The sequence below is a fragment of the Oryza sativa genome, chromosome 9 (assembly GCF_034140825.1).
Source record: "Oryza sativa Japonica Group chromosome 9, ASM3414082v1".
NCBI classification, from domain to species: Eukaryota; Viridiplantae; Streptophyta; class Magnoliopsida; order Poales; family Poaceae; genus Oryza; species Oryza sativa.
The window spans coordinates 24,205,635-24,227,281 of record NC_089043.1 but is presented as its reverse complement, the minus strand read 5'-3'; the positions used below and the strand labels follow the sequence as shown (position 1 = coordinate 24,227,281).

General features: G+C 40.9%; 3 protein-coding genes and 2 non-coding genes across 7 annotated transcripts; 2 read left to right on the top strand and 3 right to left on the bottom strand.

The window, feature by feature from the left end:
• Positions 1-1,188: 1,188 nt before the first annotated feature.
• LOC4347540 (transcription factor bHLH137) lies at positions 1,189-3,620 on the top strand. 2 transcript variants are annotated; one of them, NM_001422809.1, is made up of 8 exons: positions 1,189-1,546; positions 1,698-1,835; positions 1,941-2,006; positions 2,128-2,196; positions 2,288-2,371; positions 2,477-2,641; positions 2,756-2,906; positions 3,335-3,620. In NM_001422809.1, the coding sequence occupies exons 1-7, from the start codon at positions 1,316-1,318 to the stop codon at positions 2,849-2,851; spliced, it is 849 nt and encodes a 282-aa protein (NP_001409738.1). In that variant the 5' UTR covers positions 1,189-1,315; the 3' UTR covers positions 2,852-2,906; positions 3,335-3,620. The 2 variants fall into 2 exon arrangements, with proteins under 2 accessions (NP_001409738.1, NP_001409737.1); NM_001422808.1 differs by having other exon boundaries at positions 3,338-3,570.
• A 10,124-nt stretch (positions 3,621-13,744) lies between these two features.
• On the bottom strand, positions 13,745-16,860 carry LOC4347539 (uncharacterized). Of its 2 annotated transcripts, XM_066304056.1 has the most exons (7): positions 16,708-16,860; positions 16,076-16,169; positions 15,953-15,984; positions 15,778-15,819; positions 15,106-15,347; positions 14,186-14,422; positions 13,745-14,092 (listed from the first exon to the last, which is right to left on the bottom strand). In XM_066304056.1, exons 2-7 carry the CDS (start codon positions 16,126-16,128, stop codon positions 14,084-14,086), a joined length of 615 nt encoding a protein of 204 aa, XP_066160153.1. In that variant the 5' UTR covers positions 16,129-16,169; positions 16,708-16,860; the 3' UTR covers positions 13,745-14,083. The 2 variants fall into 2 exon arrangements, with proteins under 2 accessions (XP_066160153.1, XP_015610621.1); XM_015755135.3 differs by lacking the exon at positions 15,778-15,819.
• Positions 16,861-17,065: 205 nt separating this feature from the next.
• Positions 17,066-17,139, bottom strand: TRNAV-AAC (transfer RNA valine (anticodon AAC)). Its single transcript has one exon. It is a non-coding gene; the product is annotated as a tRNA-Val (tRNA).
• A 342-nt stretch (positions 17,140-17,481) lies between these two features.
• Positions 17,482-20,023, bottom strand: LOC4347537 (cysteine-rich and transmembrane domain-containing protein WIH2). Its single transcript, XM_015755184.3, has 3 exons — positions 19,893-20,023; positions 19,357-19,615; positions 17,482-17,730 (listed from the first exon to the last, which is right to left on the bottom strand). The coding sequence occupies exons 1-3, from the start codon at positions 19,939-19,941 to the stop codon at positions 17,673-17,675; spliced, it is 366 nt and encodes a 121-aa protein (XP_015610670.3). The 5' UTR covers positions 19,942-20,023; the 3' UTR covers positions 17,482-17,672.
• Positions 20,024-21,163: 1,140 nt separating this feature from the next.
• Positions 21,164-21,237, top strand: TRNAN-GUU (transfer RNA asparagine (anticodon GUU)). The gene has a single exon. It is a non-coding gene; the product is annotated as a tRNA-Asn (tRNA).
• The last annotated feature ends 410 nt before the right edge of the window (positions 21,238-21,647 follow it).

The window sequence follows — 21,647 nt, the reverse complement described above, 5'->3', positions numbered from 1 at the left end:
CAAAACACTGAACTCCTAAAAGCCATCGTCGCATGTTAATTTTAAATATCCCGCAATAACACGCGAGGTAGTGCTTAATTAGATCTCTCCGATCCAAACCCTCTCTTACAATCACCAAATTAAATCAAAGATTGGTCAACATTAGGGAGATGTTCAACTAATTAATCGATTGATGGCATATATGCAGTGTTAAATTAAATTGTGTTGCCGACCAAAAACGGATGAAAACGATAAACGGGGCCACGAACTGGCACTGTATCGTAGGACTGCGTTTTTGCAGTTCACCACCCAGAAGAAAGCAGCCTCCTTTGACTGCTATCAGGAAATCGGTTACTCCAACACTCCAGCATAGTTAATGTTTACTGCTAGGAGGATTCAATTTGCAGTTAATGATTCACAGGCTTTATGTTTTTGTTAGGTCTGCACATCTGAAAGCTTTCTCCTTCACAGACTGAAGATTTGCAACATGTACAGGAAATGAAGGATCTCTGCATATTATATCCTAGCAGAAAATGTATACAAAATTCTGTTGAAAGCTATGAACTTAAGTAAAGAAGTCTTGTTGGATATCTTGAGCTATTTTTCTCCTGCAAACACCAGGAAGTATGATATTTTCAATTAACTCAAGCAATTGCAACTGCTTAAATAGATTATTTACCAGATTATATATCTACTTGATTATAGAGATAAATTAAATATATTTAAAAATAAACTTAACAAATAACTTAGAATAAGTGATCTAAGCAACACAGTAAAATAAAGTTTCTTGAGAAAATGTATTTTTAGAGACGTGGAGCAAATAATAATTCAATGTACCATTTTATAATTTATATATGGTCAACACACGAAATTGAATGTGTGTTCTTATTACATAATTAGCTGCTGCCATTTTTTTTTAAAAAAGGTGCTTACACACACAATGAGACAACTAATTGACTAGCAAATACTCCTAGTAAAGAGAAGAAAAGAAAGAGGAGCCAACCTACCTATCAGTATATACAAAATAAAATGATGGGCATTTTCTTCAGTTACAATTTCATCCTACAGCAAAGGGACACAGGGGCCCTTTCCTAACACTGCCCATTGCCAACCTATCCATCAATTAATTGATTTATAATGATTTGGTCTTATCAATCCCCCCTCTCCCCAACTTTTATATAAACCAATAGCAGGGTCACCAAGGAGCCAACTTGTTGCAATCTAGAGAGCTTCATCTTTCAGTTCAGACACCAAGAACAAGAAGCAACTCCACCACCATATAGGTATCTCTAGCTCTAGCTAGGTAGTAGCATCTAGGACACCAAGGGCATTGGCAATGGCAGGCTTCTCACACCTCCCACAGCAGATGGAGCATGGCCTCATCACCAACAATGGCTTCCTCTTCTGCCATGGCAGCCATGGAGGAGCAGCAACCACCACAGCTCCAGCCATCCCTGAAGATGCCTCAATGGAGACCTCATCTGTGGTTCTTGACACCTCTCCACAGGACAAGAAGAGGAAGCCCAGGGAAGAAGACACTGCCAGCCTCAACTCTGCTCACTCCAAGGTAGAAAAGCACATGAGCATGACAGTGAAAAAACAGTTTCTGAATCTCTTTTTTTTTCCTTTCAAGAATACAGCTTCAGATAACTTTCCAAGATGAATTTCTTGGCTCATGTTTCTTTGTTTCATCATATGATGTTGTGTTGAACAATCAGGAGGCAAAGGAGAATGGCAGGAAGAGGGGAGGGAAGAAACACAGCAGGGATCAGATGGAGGAGGAGGCACCTCAGGGGTTCATCCATGTCAGGGCAAGGAGAGGGCAAGCAACAGATAGCCACAGCCTTGCAGAGAGGGTAAATTTCTTCCTCAACTTTGATCTTTTGCTTGTGGTTTGTGCAGCTATTAGCTTTGGTTGTTTGGGACTCATTTTTTGCTATCTGCTCTGGCATTTTCTTCAGGTGAGGAGAGAAAGGATCAGTGAGAGGATGAGGATGCTGCAGGCTCTGGTCCCTGGTTGTGACAAGGTTAGATCACTAGTTAACTACTAACTAAACTAGTGGTATTTGCAGTGACAATTTTTTTTTGTATATGTTAATATGTTTGATACTATCTTTGAAAGTGAAAAAAAATCATTTATCTGTGTAGGTCACTGGAAAGGCTCTCATTTTGGATGAGATCATCAACTATGTGCAGTCCTTACAGAACCAAGTTGAGGTAATTAACATGACTAGAATACAAAAAAAAAATTAAAGGTACAAGAGTTTTTGCTTAGCTATAACATATTCTACCTCTGATTGTGACACAGTTCCTTTCCATGAGGATTGCATCTCTGAGCCCTGTGCTGTATGGGTTTGGCATAGACAGTGATGCTTTCAGTGACCACTCTCAGGTCAGAAACAACTCAAACAAATGTTCTGGAGTACTATTAACTACATAATTTTTCATGTTAATGTGCTCACAATTTAATCAGTGTGACTCTTTTCTCTTTCATCAGAAGATGGAAGGAATGTTCCATGAGGCAGTTGCAATACCAGCTTCTGTCCTGAACAGAGGTAGTAGCCCAGCTCAATCTCATGCCATCATGGACACATCAAACACCTCTCCTACACCCTACACACTTCAAGTCCAGGGAGGCAGCAACAACAACTCTCTCTCCCAGGTTGGTTTGTTTCTTTGGCCCTCTGTTCATTTCTTCCCTATGAGATATGATCCATTCAGGTTCTCAATTCCAAATCACTGTTCATAGCTGAGGCTGCATACTTAACTTTTTCAGGACAATGGCAGCTACATCATGCAAACAGTAGGGGAGCCAAGGCAAGAACTGTTCAATCAAGTGGTGCTCAATAATTACATGTGCTCTTTCCAGTAGGGAGGAGAGGGTGAGAGACAAAAGGCTAGGAGAAGGGACCCTACATTGACAATAGGTAATGTAGCAAAACGTTAAGTGGAAGTCCTTTTGCTATCTTCAGTTCAGGATTGTGTAATCTAACATCATTATGAAAAAAAAATAGTAGTACCATGTAAGATACACACTTAGATACTCAAATTTCATAAGACTGCAGCTTGAGTTCCAAAATTGCTCAGGTTTGTGTAATCTAACATCATTATGACAAAATCAATGCCATGTGAAATACAATGTTGGGATACTCAAATTTCACGAGACTGCATATTATTTAGAAAACGGATAACAATCCGGCCTTTGCTTCAAAGAAGATACAACCACCTAGTTACGATGTTTCAGTCCAGACAACTCCAACTGCATATGACAATCTTGAGTTTCAAGTTCAAGATTAGTAGTAGTTCTTTTTTTGTTTTTATCAATTCTAATATGTTCTTGTTTGTGTGTGTCCAGCAGGAGGGAATAATAATATGATTCGATGGTTTGTGGAAGCACCAGATGAGTTTGAGATGTTGGATCGAGTCCATCCCCTTGTCTGGTGGCATGCATGCAGTAATTAAAGAGTTGTACTAGAGCTAGGATCAATTTAATTAGAAGTAGTAGTCTCTTCTTTGTCATTGCCATTGTACTCTACTTAGACAAAAACAAGCGACCATTTGTTCATATGAAAGGGTCACTGAATTTGCTGCTGTCTCAAGGGCGATGCAACAATCTCTGAATCTTTGCAACTTTTTCGTCAGAAAAGTCTCTGGATCTTTACGCAGTAAATTAACCACACATACCACCTACCTTACATGTTACTAAAGATGAAAATTAATCTTAAGGAGGAGGAGTAAATGTTGCTGTGTAGTTAGGTACTGGTCCCTGCATGAACATTTATCAGCTAGCCTTGGATCAGATTCTTCTTCAGATTGGGCGCTGTGCCTAGCCCAACTGATTGTCTGACGCTAAATGCAACATCACACACACCGTTTATTCTGACCACCCATTGTTGCCGGCCTCTAATTCAGGATATAAGTCAGGTTCAATATTTCGGAACGAAATTTTGGATCCCAAGCACAGGAAGCTACTTCTCACGATATTTTTTGAATTTAGCAAATTTTATTTAAATTTTAATACTTTTTTCCGGACCAAAGTTTCCAAATTCTTTTTCAGGAATTCGGGACCCAAAAGAAATGTATAAATATAGAACCGTAGATATAATTACTCTCTTCGTAGAGAAGAAGTTAGCCACAACTATATAGGAAAGAAGCCACCTCTCAGACAGGTCGGGCGATTGCCTAGGCTCCACCGTCAACGGTTTCACTGTACTTTCCTCGGCATCAAATGTAAAAAGTTCTCGATCACTAACAAACACTCTTTGTAATTCAAGCTTGACGGTGCCACTGGCTTCGCCTTTGCAACTATCATGACGGACGGTTATTATACTATCTACTCCTAAATTACTGATGACGACGAAAATGAAACGAGTAGTACTTACTACTATTCCATCTGTTTTAAAATATAGTAACCTAATACTCTTAGTATTAGGTTGTGTCGAATAGAATTGTCTAAATTTATAGTAATAGGTTGTCTCTAATTGAGTACTAGATTAGTATGATTTGAGATGGAGAGACTAGTGCATTAGTAGAGTACTGGTTGTTTTGACAGCTTGAGATGATGAAAGAGATTATACGTAGTACAAGCAAAGAATCGAATCTGAAGCTCATCGATTGACAATGCAGGGATCAGAGTTTCAGAGGCTGGCGCTGGACATGACGTTCATGCATGCATCCAAGCACGGGTGGCACGGATGGTAGCCTCCTTGGTTTGCTGCCTGCAGAGCCATACATAGACAGCTAAGGAAAGGTCAGAATCAGATCAGCGACGCACCATGCCGGTTTCAGGTTGGATGCTGGAGCCTTGTAGTACGTTGAATACTTGATACATGTCAAGTCTGCTTGGTTGGATTGCTAGCTAGATGCTGCTCGGTTAGCCATTGGCCAAGGGACAATTTTGGGATGCAATATAATGCAAATTAGCAAAGTGATCGTGCTTGATAACAAGAAAAACTGAAGTTAGCGTATATAATACTCCCTCCATCCCACATAAAACCAATTTAGCATTGGATGGGCCGTTCCTATAATAACGAATACTAGAATGATTTTTTTGGGACGGAAGGAGTATATTAGAGGATTGCTTTGGTTCAACGTTGGTCTCCAACGGTGATGCAGACAAAATTCGATATGCATAATAATTGGAAGCTGTTTTCGAAGATATTATTTTTTGGTTGGGAAAGACAAGGATTACATACAATTTTCAAATCTCTAGAGAGACAATGGCTATGTAGTTTCTCGCCAACTATAGGTAGAAGTTTTACCAAAGCTTTTGCCTTCCTTCAAAAAAAAATACATTATTATTGAGTTATATGCACCAACCAATTTAACACAAAAGTTAAGACTGATAAGGAAAATCGGGTAATTCACTTATACTCTAAACATAATTATCTATATGAAGATTTGTAATTCACAGTCGTTAGATTTGTAACCTCTGTACCCCGCAAAAAAAAGATTTGTAACCTCTATAATAATTAGTTATTAACTAAAGATGAGAATAAATTCCACTATCTTTTTATTAAAAAAATAGAGCCTTTATCACGATCTGGCACACTAACAACGACAACAAAATAACGCTACAACAAAATCGATCATACGAACACTTCTCTATTTATCGATACAAAAAGTGACAATACTTTTGCCCTTCTTAAAAAAAATCATACGAACAAATGTAAAAGAAACAACAAAAAACAGAGATACATTATGCGAGCTACTAATTAATCTCGTACTATATGACTATTTACATCCTAGCTAGGTTTAGAAACCGGGTGCATAATCAGTCGGCTGCGATTTAGCGGTTTTCATGGATCCATTGATCAACCCATCTCGAGGTACAGCCTGATTAAAACGCGTAAGCCCCACGGCTATCTAATCAACCTTCTCAATCACAATCAGCTGCAAACCAAACACAAACCCCGCGTCACATCGATCGATCAAAATCATCTCCAAGAATCAAAATTATTTCCCGGCCTGACCTGTCGATCTCCAGCAAGGCACAGAGCCAAATCAACTAATCATCCCATCCAACCAACGTGTATCAATCGATCAAACAAAACCCCATCATAATAACCAAATGATTAATTGTCTTTCATCGTAGATACTTCCCCCGTTTCGTTTTGACGTTTTTCCAAACCAACCTTTATTTATATTTGATCAAGTTTATAAAAATATTTAACAACAACTACAACATCAAATTAGTTTTATTAAATATAGCACTAAATGTATATTGACAATATATTTGTTTTGTGTTGAAAACTCTGTTATATTTTTCTATAAACTTAAACAAACTTTGAAAAAAAATAAAATGACTCGTAATATGAAATGGAGGAAATAATTATTCATAACCAAATAAATGAAAAAAATTAAGTGGTTTATAATATGAAACGGAAGGAACAATTAAGTATTCATGACCAAATGAATGAATGAATTATCTGAGGCAGCGACGGTGACGGCGACGGCGACGCGATGACGACAGCCGTGGCGGCGACATGGGCGCCGGGGCCGGGGGGCGGCGGCCGGCCGGCCGGCCGGCAAGGCTGCATGGGCCGACGGGGGGCGATGTCTGAAAAGAGTTTAATTAGCGGGTGATCAGCGGTGGGCTCGGACTGATCAATGGCCAGGAACATGCACTGCCGCGCGATAATGACGCTGTCTACTGTCATCTCGGTTCATCGCTAGCTGTGTCTTTTGATTACAACATGTCCGCTAGAAATGAGTTTCTAGCGTCCACCAAACTATAGGGTGATAGGCCGCAATTATTTCTTTCACTAACGCGCAAACGATTGCATAATAATACTCCCTCCGTCCCTAAATGGTTGACGTCGTTGATTTTTTTAAACATGTTTGACCGTTCATCTTATTAAAAAATTTAAGCAATTATTAATTTTTTTCCTACCATTTGATTCATTGTTAAATATACTTTTATGTATACATATAATTTTACATATTTCACAAAAGTTTTTGAATAAGACGAACGGTCAAACATATTTAAAAAAGTCAACGGCGTCAAACATTTAGGAAAGGAGGGAGTATATTAGAAGAAAGCAGATCTAAAATTTTAAGTTACAAAATGCAATCGATCGGACGGCCATTTCCTTGAGGCAAGAAAAAAAAGGAAAAACAAAGAACTGCTAAAGTAAAAGGAAAAACTACTGTTGAAACGCTGCTCTCCTGTAAAGAGAGAAGGTGGAGGCTGAGCCCCTAATATGCCGCAATTAATCGATAGCGTAGCATTCACATGCTAATAAGCCTATGGAAGTGTTAATCGTGTAGCATTGTCACGGTTCTACTCTCTCCGTTGTAAATTACATGTCATTTTTATCCTTTTTCTAGAGTATTATACTTTTTATCTTTGATCTGTTGGAAATTTAGTAATAATAATTCGACATGTTTTAATCCAAAAATATAGCATAATAAACATGACATGTGAAAAGATGAGTGATTCTAACATAGTGATAAACATAAATATGCTATCAAGAATAATAGCATCAAACATGTTTAACACTGAGATGACAAATACATACTTGGAGAACGCTCTGGATCCAGTGGCGATGTTGTTGGTATTGTCGCCGCCGTTACCGTTCTCTCCTCCATTGCCGTTGTTTCCTTCCGTTGCCAGTACTGATCGACATGATCCGAGGGATTGTCAATATAGAGGAAGCAGAGCGTGATGTAGAGGGCAGTGCCTAGAGCAGTCACGAATGCGCTCCCAAAAACTTGATCACTCACCTACCCGTGCAGGTACTCAGGTGGACGGAGTTTCGGAGATCTGCTCGCTCTGAGTACCTGTGCGCCAAGGTACTCAAAACCGGGGAGATCAAACTGAAACTGCGTAGGAACAGAAAGTAGAGAATTGTGCCGAGAGGAAGAACCAGAGGGATTGAACCGAGAAAGAGACAACTCTCTGTCTACCCGAAGGTGGAAAATAGTGTCGCACGCAAGAGGAACGTTACAGAGTTGATGACGCATTATGGTCTCATCCTTTACCGGTGTAACATCACCATTGATACCGTCGGTTACGCTTTTGCTCATAGAAACACAAACGGTCGGAAAAATGAGCAGCTAGCCCTACCCTGTCTCCGTGGCGCCACGCACACCATGCCACGCCTCGCCTTCGCGCGCGCGCATGTTTGACATTCCCACCACGGTGACATATGGCCACCACCTCAATCGCTCAACAGGTGCTCTCAGTTAGCAGCCTATTTGAGTTGAAGTCCTTTCTTATTGGTTTCCAATGTGATAATAAAATCTTAACATTAATTGTGGGCCTCTATAATTACTAGGATTAATTTGGACCTAGCCTGTGAATTACTATTTCATCCGGTATATTCACATAGCCAGAAATGTAATTTCTCACGATGAATCTAAAAATCATAAATCCTTTTAAAACTAATAATCAAACATAGAAATAATTAACTTAATTAGTACTCCTACTACAAGACTAGAACGTCAAAAACAGGATGTGTCATGGTATGGATTTTCCTTTTTAATTCCTTTTGACAGCTTCTGGGCTTTCACACACATTTCCTGGGTCAAAATACATTTCTGACTCCACTGTCCTGAGATCAGCTCCACCGTCACTGTACCCACTAACTTTTTTGCGTATATCTCGTGTACAGTCAGAGTATCTCATGTCCATATAGACACATGCAATGCATTGCATTTATCTGCACATATATGCAGTGACAAAATAACGTACGCCACCGAGCTGATCAGAATTCAGAAGCAGCGATACGCACTATGCACATATTCAGACGACGACGACGACGAACACCCCATGCCTCGCTGCCTGCCTCTCATCGATCGATCGATCTCGCCGGATCAACGCAGCATTCCACGGCGGCCGGCCGGCCGGCGAAAGCCGCATTACCCGCTGCGGCGAGGCCGGCCGGCCGCCGGCGGCAAAGCAGGTGGCGGTAGGTGGAAGCTAAGCAGCAGACGAAGCTAGCTGCAGCTAGCTTAATTTGCTCGAACGCAGCATGCAGTACAGTAGCGCTAGCTGAATAAATTCAGAGGCATTTATGCAAAAGGCTGTCGTTAAAGGCCACACACTCGCTCGATCGATCGACTCATCGACATGCATGTGTCTGATAGCTAGGTTCAACCCCCCCCCCCCCCCCTCTCTGCCAATTCAATGCGAAATTAGCGCGCCTACACCAATGTAATTAATTAGAGAAAGAAAAGAGAGAAATCTATAGGAAACAAGTAAGAGAGATTTGCTCAAATCCAGCAAAAAATAGCTTAAGTTACCGGTACTTCATGGCACCAAATTATTTTCGATCGTTGAATCTAACCGGACAGGATGGACATTGTTAAATCCAACGATAAAAAATGATTTGGTACCGTGAGATGTCGGTATCTCAAAAAGTACTTTTTTGTTGGACCGAAGCTTAGATAACATGATTATTATACTACTAATTAACTAGGGCATGGACAACGGTTTCACATGGTTGATGTTCATATAATCTTTTTCATGTCGACCATATATAAACAAGTCATATATATATACCAGGCCCTCTATAATATAGCTAATGATTTAGTTTAGTATATATATGCAAAATATAAATTATATTAAACTGCCGATTACACATCTTTCTCTCTTTTATCTCACTTGCTATACATCATGAATAATGCTATGTCACACCATTGTACATGCATGTCTTAATAACCATGTGTAAAGTGATCAATAATGGACTATTTGGTGCATCCTAAACATCCATAAAGTTGTTAATTATATCCCTCTGATATATATCTCTATTTCTCTGAAGATCAAGAAATGATGCATGAGTAGCTTTTAGCTAGAGATGTCAGATGCTCCATTCCATTCTGCCGCCGGTCAAACCTGCAACGATCGGTCTCTCGATATATCATCGATCAACGCCAAAGCTGAGCTGCTGATCTAGCTAGAGCTAGCTACCTTCCAACTACACGCACTGCGTCTCCATCTCTATCTGCTTTCAGTTCAGTGCAGCGTGAACTGCAGCTAGCTAATGCCCCCACCCAGCAGCAGCATATATATGGGCCCTGTTTAGTTCACGAAAAAAAATTAGGTGTCACATAGGACGTTTGACCGGATGTCGGAAAGAGTTTTCGGACACGAATAAAAAAACTAATTTTATAACTCGCCTGGAAACCACGAGACGAATCTTTTGAGCCTAATTAATCCGTCATTAGCACATGTGGGTTACTATAGCACTTATGGCTAATCATGGATTAATTAGACTCAAAAGATTCGTCTCGTGATTTCCCCTCTAATTGTGCAATTAGTTTTTTAATTTATCTATATTAATACTCTATGCATATATTAAAGATTCGATGTGATGTTTTTAGGAAAAGGTTTTTGGGAACTAAACATGGTCATACAGCCACAGCCAGCCAGCCAGCTACTCTCACTAGTCGCAAATGCGTTGATCGATCAGATCTCCGATCCGATTCGATCGATGGCGGCAACAGTTGCGTCGTCAAAAGCGATCGAGAGATCGATCGATTGATCAATCAGTCGCACACAGGGATGATTATGAGGATATGATGCGTCATGCTACTAAAAATTCTTGTGTACTCTGAACCTGGCGAAAGATACACATTCCGCGTTCCATCGTGGGGTGTGGGTATGCGTACTGTGTATGGGCATACGGTACTAGCAGCCGGCGATGGGTGCGTGTCACTCGTGTATGTAGAGATTGGACGTGCGCTTGAGCACGTAGTTTATTGGTTGCAGTGATTTGAGTAGCACTCTAAAATTATTCTAAATTTAAATCTTCATACGATCGAATTTTAGATTGAGTTAATCGATAAGTTTTCAATTTAAAATAATGTGTATATCCATTTGGATGTATAGGCTGGATAAAAAGTACGCATTCTCTAGAAAATAAAAAAAATATAGAGATTGAACGTGGCAGATCTCTATCCTAAAGTTGGCAGTAACCGTTGGTCCAGTTTGTGGAACCATACATAAATTATCAAAGCCTTAAAGGTTTAAGTAGGACACAAAGAATATTTTTTTTAGGAAATGCATGGTGATTTAAGATGAATTAAGCTTGATTATGGAGGAAACCCTAAGGCTTAAGCCCAAGCTATCATAGGTTTGCCTCCGCTCCTAATTGACCTACGTACAATAGTTAAATATAATATAAGTCAGATATAAGATGTCCCGACTTTCTTAAAAAAAATAAAAGTGGATCAAACACAGAGATGTGACTAACTCACACCAGTATTTGTTGATTTACTCTAGTCTAATGAATATGAATCCTTTACAGTATTACTCATGCGAGTACGGTGGCAGCCACTGGATCCGCATGCCGGCCACTTCCTCTGATTTTTAATGGACGTGCGTACATTTGATCTTTGTCTTATTAAATAACTGTAGAAAAATATAAGTCATGTTCATGTTTAAAGTACCTTTACTATTATTCTAGCGTTGCTCACATTTATATAAATATTTAATAAATCTAGATACCTATATATATATATATATCTAACATCTATATAAATATGGGCAATATTAAAATATTTTATAATATAAAACGGAGAAAGTACTGTAAAATAGAGAAAAATCTCCATGGAACGACGTTTAGCAACCCGATCGGTCGGATATTATTACTCCCATTCCTTACACGTATGGCACGTAGGGACGCCGCGGCCGGTGAGTAGTAGTGCCATGCATGGATGCACGCATGGCCGGATATAACCGCCGGTGCATGCGCGTGGTGCCAGATGCACACACCAATTAACCAGCAATGGCCCCATAGATGCCCGGACCCCGGGGGCGGCGAGCTGTTTGCTAAATGGCGATCGATCGCGGTTGGTTGGCAGCGTGAGCTAGCGTACGTACGTGAGATGTGACATTCCGATCGAATTCGATCTCGATCGATCGATTGCATTGCACTGTACGTGGCAATGATCAGGAATGACGCGATAAAAGGGCAATTGCTTTTGGAAAAATTCTGGGGGATTTAATTTGGAGCAGGGATGCACATGTGGGGTTGGGAGCCAAGATTAATTGGTGCCGCGACACGTTGACACGGCTGGGGGTTTTGGTGGAGAGTTCTGTAGATGCCTAGATGGGGTTAGGCCCGGTTTACTTCCTAATTTTTTTTTCTCAAAAACATCACACCGAATCTTTAGGCACATACATGGAAGCATAAAACATAGATTAATTCTAAAACTAATTGCACAGTTAGGGGAGAAATCGCGAGACGAATATTTTAAGCCTAATTAGTCCATAATTAACCATAAGTGCTACAGTAACCCACATGTGCTGATGACAGATTAATTAGGCTTAAAAGATTTGTCTCGCAGTTTTCAAGCGAGTTATAAAATTAGTTTTTTTATTCGTATCCAAAAATCCCTTCCGACATCCGATCAAACGTTCGATGTGACATTCAAAAAATTTCTTTTCGTGAACTAAACAGAAACAAGAATATAAATGTTTGTTTTGGTTTTGTATGTCAAGGGGTGCTTATTCTAGCTAGTGAGTACGTGTCGTCACCATAGTAGGCGGAGCAAGTCGGTGATGAAACTTGTGTCCCCAAAGGAATTGCTTTTTTATTGAAAATATTTCAAGTGTAACTATATAAGCATTTATTTAATTTGTTCTGCACGTACAAAATTATTAAATGGTATAATTCTTTTATAAAAAATAATAAGAAATTTTCTTTAAAAAGTTTATTAATCTATATTTTAAAATTTATAAAAATTAATACTCAACTAATTATATGCTCTCATTTCGTTCCCCATATCTTCTTACTCTCCTTCTTTCCCGTCTCAAACATGTATAGAGCTATACAAATAAATTAGGAGACGTTTTGCATCAGGCGCATTCATGCAGTACCACGTTGTAAATGAACGCGTACCAGTACATGCCACCAGTGAAGTCGCGGAAATTTCTCCTACGATCGCCTGAAAGCTTGTCGGAAGACGGTGCCTGAGAGGAGACCGGCAAGCAAACACGAACACGGGATAGCCACGAACGAAGAAGGATCTCGCACCGCATGGTCCATCTGCATGCATGTGGGCCGGCCTAGCCGAGATGGCCCACCACACCAATTTATTCTATTCATCCGGACCCCCGGCCCACACAACTCGCCCTCTCCCGCCCCACCCGCCTCGCGCGTAACTACCGCCCACAACGCCAAATCATCCAAACCGCCCCACGCCCACACCCGCGCTGCCGCCCCCGTACGCCGCGGCCGCGTGGTCCGCGCAACGCGGCGCCCTGGCATCCACCACCGCCGCCCGCGCGCCTTGGTCCCCGCCGCCGCCGCGCGCCTCACCTAACGATTACTACCACGACGCCGACGACGCAACAACGGGAGCAACGCCCATCAGTGTTAGGTCTAGAGCTTCTGACAGCTATAGCTTCTCTTATAATCTCTAACTACGAAGCTTTCTCTTGCAATTCAGAAGCTGTAGTAATAGAATCCAAAAAATAAACTAGAATCCAAAAGTTTGGAAACTTCTCTAGATTCTCACCGGTCACTTCTTAGAATTTTAAATTCCCCAAACATGGCCTTAGTACTAGAACAAAACAAAACTTATTGCCCAGGTGAGATGCTGTTGATAGCAGTGAAGAAAAAAAAGGAAAGGGGGGGGGGGGGGGCAGAATTCGAGGCCATGTCCAAACAATCCTCAGACACCATTGCCAACACCATATGCTGAAGAAGAGAGAGCAGGGATGTGCATGCATGGAGTAAGATTTTATGGCGCCCGCGCCGGCCTGACAATGACATATGCCCATCCAAAACGAGCCCGCACAAGTGGTCACATACTATGGCAAAAGCGCTGCAAATTGAATGGCCAAACACAACGGTAGGTGCTACTGGGTTTGCAAACATGGGAGTTGGACCATCCGGTACAGTTGTAGGGGAGGATGCAACACCGAGTAACAGTGCATTAGATGAGGGTCAGTGGGTACCCCGGCAACTCATTCAGGCTACGACTAACTACTCTCCTACAATTATCAAACAACCAGGAAGATCCCTGAGGTTTCGTGCAGGCTTGCGCGTGAATAGCTTCGCGTTAAACGAGTCATCACGAGGGCGCGCAGTGGTATCTCCTGGGGCTGGCTACTTTCGTGATCAAGAACCCGTCTCCATGATTGCTCCAAGGTCTATGCCTTCTGAAGTTCAAATAAAAGGTTACAACTTAGAACAGATGGATCAGAAACAAGCAAATGTTTCATAACAGAGTAGAGAAGGTATGGTGTTCTCACCTGAATAGGAAGGTAGAGCTTGAACTCAGGTGGCAGCTCCTCCTCTGAGTAGAGGCGGTCAGCAAAGTAAATTCTACGAAGTCTGCAATTCGCGTGAACTTGCACTCGGAGTGTCTCAACATAATTTGTGCCATAGGCTCTTTTTGTCAGATCAGAGAGATTCAACTGAATGTTGTTCCAGCCGTCTTCTAGCTTCAATGGCATTGTGCATATATATGGCTTCACTCTAGTGACAGACTGGAAAATAGTAACGGTTACAAGTCAATATGCATTACATGTAGAAACAAAAAAGTAGAAACCCAACTTTAGACCTTTCAAATTCCAAGAAGAGCAGAAACAAAAGATGCCATAAAACTACCTTTAATAAGAAGGCCATGTCAAACATTACATATGCTATTGCACCTGATGCGGTACAAAAATATAAAAATGGGAACTGAAACATGGCAAATTGCGTACAAGACTACAACCACATCATAAGACTAGTGAAAAACAATGCAAGCATGACACATGTTCATGAGACTCATGTGCTGATTGCTGACTGGGCGAAGCAAGAAACTGATATCTATCTCAGTATGAGCCTGACAAATTCAAATCTAGAAAATGTATTATTTTTCTTATTTCCGAGTGGTTAAATAAACAACTCTTCTAATATGAATTCCACTGTTCAAATGAATAAACAGAGTATAAAACATTAACTTCAAGTCTGAACTAGAATGTTGCAGGTAAAGTATCACTTCTAGTCAACCTACGTCTCACTAAGCCCTTTTAAATACCATGAGAGGACAATTAACAAATTTGAACAAAAGCATTTCATACTTTCAAGTTATGAAGCAGAACAACATGATGAAAGTTTTAGACTTTCAGTGCTTGTAGATACGCAATGCCTACAGAGAGAAAAATGAATTCCAGATTATACATACTTGAAAATTTGATGCTCTAAATCGGCGGCGGACATTCTTATCGTCCAAAACTTGGATCTCAAATGTGAAGTACTTCTTAAGATTCTTCACGATTAAAGCAAGAAATGGAAGTTTAATTCCAAGAGTAGCAGCAGGATCAGCCGGGCAGGTAATGTAAGTCGATTGCACATTTGTTCCAATAATTTCAAGTACATTAGACTGGATATCCTCATCCTGAGGCCTTTTGATGTGCCCATCTACAACTGCATAATAGACAAGGCGTTAAACAAGTAAACATAGAATAGAATTCTTCACTGAAAGGTAAATAACCAGATCAGCATGTTTGACAAACAAGATTATAGTAAAGCTTTTAATAATCAATTTTGGTGGCATAGACTACAGCTGAAGCACACTTAGTTTATGTTTTCCACCCTTACTTGGATAAATAAACAGTGTATCAATAACTACCCCTACTAAAATTCCCACAGAGACCATGTGAAGTTAAGCTATGCACGTGAATGGTTTTGAGAAAGGGTCAACAGTAGTCCCAAATGTGATAATGGAAACACATTTTCGTTTCTGAACAAGGTTCAATAAAAGAGGAGGGGGGGGGGCAAGCAACTCAGATTTAGTTAAACAGTTAAGCTGGCTCTGTAGATTATACAACACATATTCAATGCATATGTCACAAACCAAATATAGAGTCAAGGGAATTGCCCATGTGCAGATCTGGCTCTGGCAACAATCAGAAGCAGATATCTTTAGATCGTGACAGATAAGTCCTGAATATCAGACAATGCTCTGTCTACAGTATAGCATGAGTAAAAGACTGAAGTTAAGGAGAATCCAAGTATAAACAATAATGCACCTTCCTTATCCCATATCTGCAAAGGCTTGGTCCTGACCAAATGACAACAGTAAAGAATGAGATATCCAACAGTTCAGAAAATGTATGATATAAAAAATGCGAGTAGATCACCGCACTGCATACCCAAGGCTGTAAAGAATTGATAGAAACCCAGACTGAAATGTATTCTTGAACATTTTCCCAGAGTTTCCAAGTCCAAACAAATGAGAACACCTCTCTGCAATTCAAAGTTTGTCTGTGTCAGCTAGGAACATCCAAATGCATGAACACTATAAATCGCAGCAGTACAGTGGAGCACTTTCGTTCTGCTCATCCCCTAGCATTTTCTATCTTTCATAAATTAACAGGCAGGCAATTCATTGCATCAAACAATCCAAATTTTGAATAAAACAATATAATCGCAGCCCCTCTTCTATTTAGCATCTCTCCTCTAATTCCCCATCAAACAATCAGAAAAGCTCTCAAACATACAACTATCATCGGCTCACATTAAAAACGTCACGAAAATCTAAATTCAGAAAACATGACCTAACCATTGCACCTAACTTAAAATTCTAGGGGCTGTGCATCATCCCTGAACTGTCCTCCCAACCCCAAGCCCTAGTTGCGCTCAAAACCCCACGGAGAATCGCTAACCCAATCAAATCGGGTGAAATTTTCTCCAAAAACGTAAAAGAGTGCCGTATACGCGGATTCATCTCGAGTTTCATCAGCTCGCGAAAGTAGAACAAAAAAAAGAGAGTAGAGGATCGCACCCTCGATCCGGAGGTAGCTCGTCAACTGCGAGGAGGAACTGGCCGACCCGAGGTGGGGGAGGCAAGGGAAGTGGCGGAGGGGAGCCGGAGATCGAAGCGGCGGCGCGGGGGGCGGGGTTTTCCGGCAGCGGCAGGTCGGCCTTCCAGTCTTCCAATTCTCCAGATGCTTCGGGAGGCAACAGAAGTAAGAGTTTTTTGGGTTGGGCCGGCTTATATCAACCCGTGGGCCGAGTAGGTCACCGGTGAACCACGCAACATACGATACTGGGCTTTCAGTAGGACGGCCGGCCGGCCCATGATTTTTTTAAAAGCTACTGGGCTTAAAATGGACGGTCCATGAGAGTAAAAAATAAAAATATGGCTTCGCCCGGACTCGAACCGGAGACCTTCAGTGTGTTAGACTGACGTGATAACCAACTACACCACGAAACCATTGCTGATTGTGAATTAAACAACATAAATTTTGTCATATGCTGAGTTTTGTCAAAAAACTTCCTACAAAAATATATTTTTTTCTAAATTTTTTCGTTTTAAAATCAGTGTTTGTCAATTTGTAATGAACATCCTTAATCTGATCATGGGTTTATTTTGATTCTCGAATAGCACAAAAGTTTAGAACTACAACCATCCCCAAATTCTTTAGACAAACTGTACACTATCTCAGCAATCCACTACTACTGAGAAAACTTCCGATAGCCTTTTTTTTTTCCTTTTGGGATGGGGGGTTACGTTCTAGTTCGGGACATGGACAGACAGAATAGCACAATCAGCTTATTGACTCTGAAACAAACTGAACACCTTTCATATTTGAGCGGGGCATATACAGATAACAGAGTCCACTTATTGACAAATAATAACAAGATGCACACTACGTACTGTCCATCAATCACAGAAAATCAAATTCACACTTAAAATTTTCCATTCAAGAATAGTTGATAACAAGGAGCTTCAAAGCATTCAGGCCATCAGCAGCAGCAGCAGCAACATTCCTCCAGCACGCAGCAGCAGCAAAGAATGGCCAACCTAATAAAAAGAAAACAGAGATTAAGCAATTTTAAGCTAGGAACCCTACTCACAGCAGTCTTCTCAATATAAAATGCCTCATCTATTAATTATCATTCTGTTAAAACCCTTTATCAAACATAAAAAAGTATCAACTTAAACAGGTACATTTGGTTAAAAGAAAACTACACAGGTATATCAAAAACGAATTCTGGAACCTTACAAATGGCATCTTTTGGTGCGCGGAAGTGATTGATACAAAATGAATACTCCCACCGTCGCAGAATATATGACGGAACATGTATGACTTGTTTGTCTTCTTGGGATGGGTGAGGTGTAGGCCCAGACTATAATAGGGCTAAGGGATAGTAGTGGTAGTCCATATAGTTTAGTGGCAAAAGCTACCTTTTACATGTCATATGTTTCTAGATTTGGGACAATGTTTGAACTCTAAAATTCACTACGTTTTGGGACGGAGGGAGTATTAGCTAATTGTATGTTTCATGTATACATTATTATTCCTATAATCATACAAAAATATTCACCATACCGGGAGAGCAGGGCAGAGCCTTTTTAGGGCCAAGCTTGGCCATGGCAAGTTGCTAAATAAGTGATTAGTTTTACCATGTAGATTAATCAATGGAATCAATGTAAATACTAATTGGCCTTCTCTTCTCAAGTTATCTAAGCATGTTTATTAGATAGCCCTTTGCAACAACCTGCAAGCTCCACCAATGCAAGAGAGGACATGGAGAAGAGTTATCCTGTTCAGTGGGAAGTCACGGTGATTCTTCTGAGGTGGGTTTTGGAAGGCGGTTTTTATCTAGTTGGAGGGTTAGATGGATGAATATCCCTCTTAAAAAAATAGAGATAGAGACGGAAGATAAAAATAAACCAGCTTCATGAAATTGTCACAGTCCAAGGTCAACTATTGTCTGCATCATGAAGGAGTATGTACAACTTCGAAGGACATACAAGAAGTATTTCAGATCATATGTGATCCAATCAGCTCAGCATTCAGCAATACATTTTTTATGGTGCAGAACCTCAGTACTCAAGAAAGCAATTTATTAATCTTGTGATCCTGCCCATGACACCATATACTGAATATTCTTTTGGCCTATAATTAACACTTCATCAAAGTACAGTACAGCTGAGCTAGCATGATTTTATTTATATTGCACAGTTTTCATCGAAAAGTTATCTTTGAGGAGAAATTTTAATTGATTCCGATGTTTAAAGTATTAACTATCCAAAGATGCACAAGCAATATATAATTCTATAATGGATATACCATGGTAGAGATGTTGTTGTTTGGAGATTTTACATGGTCATCAAGGAGGTACCAGCCGATATCGTAAAATCAGTCATTCATTTAAGTTTTTTTTTAATATAAGTCTATTCATAATCAGATTGCTGAGCTAAGTCTATGTTTTACATTTGTTCCAGATCTTCATTCTTTGAAACATTTTTTTTTTTAGAAATTTCATTCTGTGAAACAAATTTACCAAAGACAGCAACACACAATGAACTTGTAGTTCACAGAGCAATAGAGCATCCATGATTAACAACGCATACGAGCACCGAAAGTATAAAGTATTCACACGAAATTGGCAAGAAATGAAAAGGAGTAAAGCTTTGAATTACCATCCTCTGAGGAAGCCAAGGCAGCAGTCATCGTCGTGGTGGCCATGGTGGTGGTGGCCGTGGTGGTGATGGTCCTCGTGGTGGTGGTGGTGACCATGGTGGTGGTGGGGATCATGCGGGGGCGGGTAGTAGTATGGCGGCTGCTGCCCCTCGCTGAAGTAGCCCTGGTACCCCGGAGGAGGCTGGTTCGGCGGCGGGTAGTACTGCGTAGGTGGGTACTGCCCGCCGGACGGTGGCGGCGGGTATGGCTGCGAGTACCCTGCATCCACAGAAACAAACAGCCCAAGAATCGATCAGAGAAATCACGGAAGAACGACCCTAAAAATCGATCAGATAATCGGGCACGAATTCGGCGACACCCGATGCTGCGCCGTCACAGATTCAGATTTCGGACACGCATCCAAATCAACCCAGAACAGAATGGGGATCCTGAACAGGGGGAGGCTGAGATCAAGAAAGCCCCTGCCGCCGCCGCAGTGTGATTATCCCGGTCCGGCGAGGGATGGATCCGGGGGAGGAGGGAAGGGGGGAATTGCCTGGAGGAGGGTAGCCGTCCTGAGGAGGCGGCACTTTCTGGTAGCTCATCGTCTCCTCGTCGCCGTCAACGTCGTCGTCGTCGGCGGCGGTGGTTGCTTGCCTTGCAGGCTCCGATCTCCCCGTGGACTCCGGCGAGCGGATTCGTATCTGTGGTATTATACGACGACGACGCATCGCGATGTCAACGAGTATTCCGGGATGGTTGGGCCGGACCGGCGGTGGTGGAGGCCCAACAAGTGGGCTGCTCCGCTCGGGGCAGCGAGAAAGGAATAAGTTCACCAAAGATCCCTCAATCACTTGAGTGCGAGTTTAAAAACCATCCTTGAACCACAATAGTACAATACTTCTTCCGTTTCATAATATAAGACTTTCTAACATTATCCATATTAATATAGATATTAATGAATCTATATATATATATATATATATATGTCTAATATATATGAATGTGGACAATACTTCCTCCGTTTCACAATGCAAGACTTTCTAGCATTATCCATATTCATATAGATATTAATGAATCTAAATATATATATGTCTAATATATATGAATGTGGGCAATGCTAGAAAGTCTTACATTGTGAAACGGAGGGACCACATGTAACCCATCAAAAATCTTGTGTTGGCTACGAGAAGAAACACAATAAGGTGTCGGGTGGCTGCATCGAGGGCAACAGCGACGTGCGACGCGAGGCCAAGTCCTACGTTCACATCCGTAGCCGTTGCTTCACCGAGAACGCCTTCTACTTGAGGAAGCGACACTCCGCCAAGGAAAACCAGGTTAACACCTCCACCTACGTCGGGCTGGAGTGATTGCTTGCGCGGGAGTGGGAGGACGCGTTGCTGCTCGGCAAGTGTGTCGCTGGCCACATCGCACTGTCGGATTATGCCGATGCTCACCACGCACCGCCCTTCTCTCCGTTGGTCGTCGCTCTAGAGATGGGGAGAGAGAGAGGAAGAGAGGAGGAAGAAAGAACCGGTCGCTGGCATGTTAGACCCGTGTGGTCCCACACTAATTCAGCTCACCATGTCAGCCAAACTAGATATAATATTACCCTAAGACCTTGGTTAATACGGTTTTGTAAGTTAACGGATACATTATATCTGGCATTATGGTTAAGGAAGTAATACAAACTCGACGTCAAGATGAGGGATATAAAGCGAACTTATTTCCAGCGAGAAAGGAGCCCATGCGTACGCGTGCGCCCATGTCTGGCCCAATATGAAGAAATCAAAGGAGAAAATGGTGGATGTGGTTTAAGAGACAAAAGCTGGAATAGCTCAGTTGGTTAGAGCGTGTGGCTGTTAACCACAAGGTCGGAGGTTCAAGCCCTCCTTCTAACGCATTTATTTTTTAATTTATGCTTGACTTTAAATTATTTTTTTTAAAAAAATCTGTAGTGCAATGCTTGAATAAAATCAAATTTATGCTTGAATTTAAATCAGATATTATATTTTTTTTAATTTATGCTTGAATTTAAATTATTTTTTTTTAAAAAAAATCTGTAGTGCAATGTTTGAATAAAATCAAATTCATGCTTGAATGTAAATTAGATTTTTTTTAAAAAAAATTATGCTTTATGCTTGAATTTAAATTAGTTTTTTAAAAAAATTATGCTTTATGCTTGAATTTAAATTAGCTTTTTTAAAAAATCTTAGTGCAATGCTTGAATAAAATCAAAGATTCTTGTATCTGAAGTTTATATCCGCTGCTTGAATTTAAACTCAAAGTTTTTTTAAACTGCAGTGCTTTT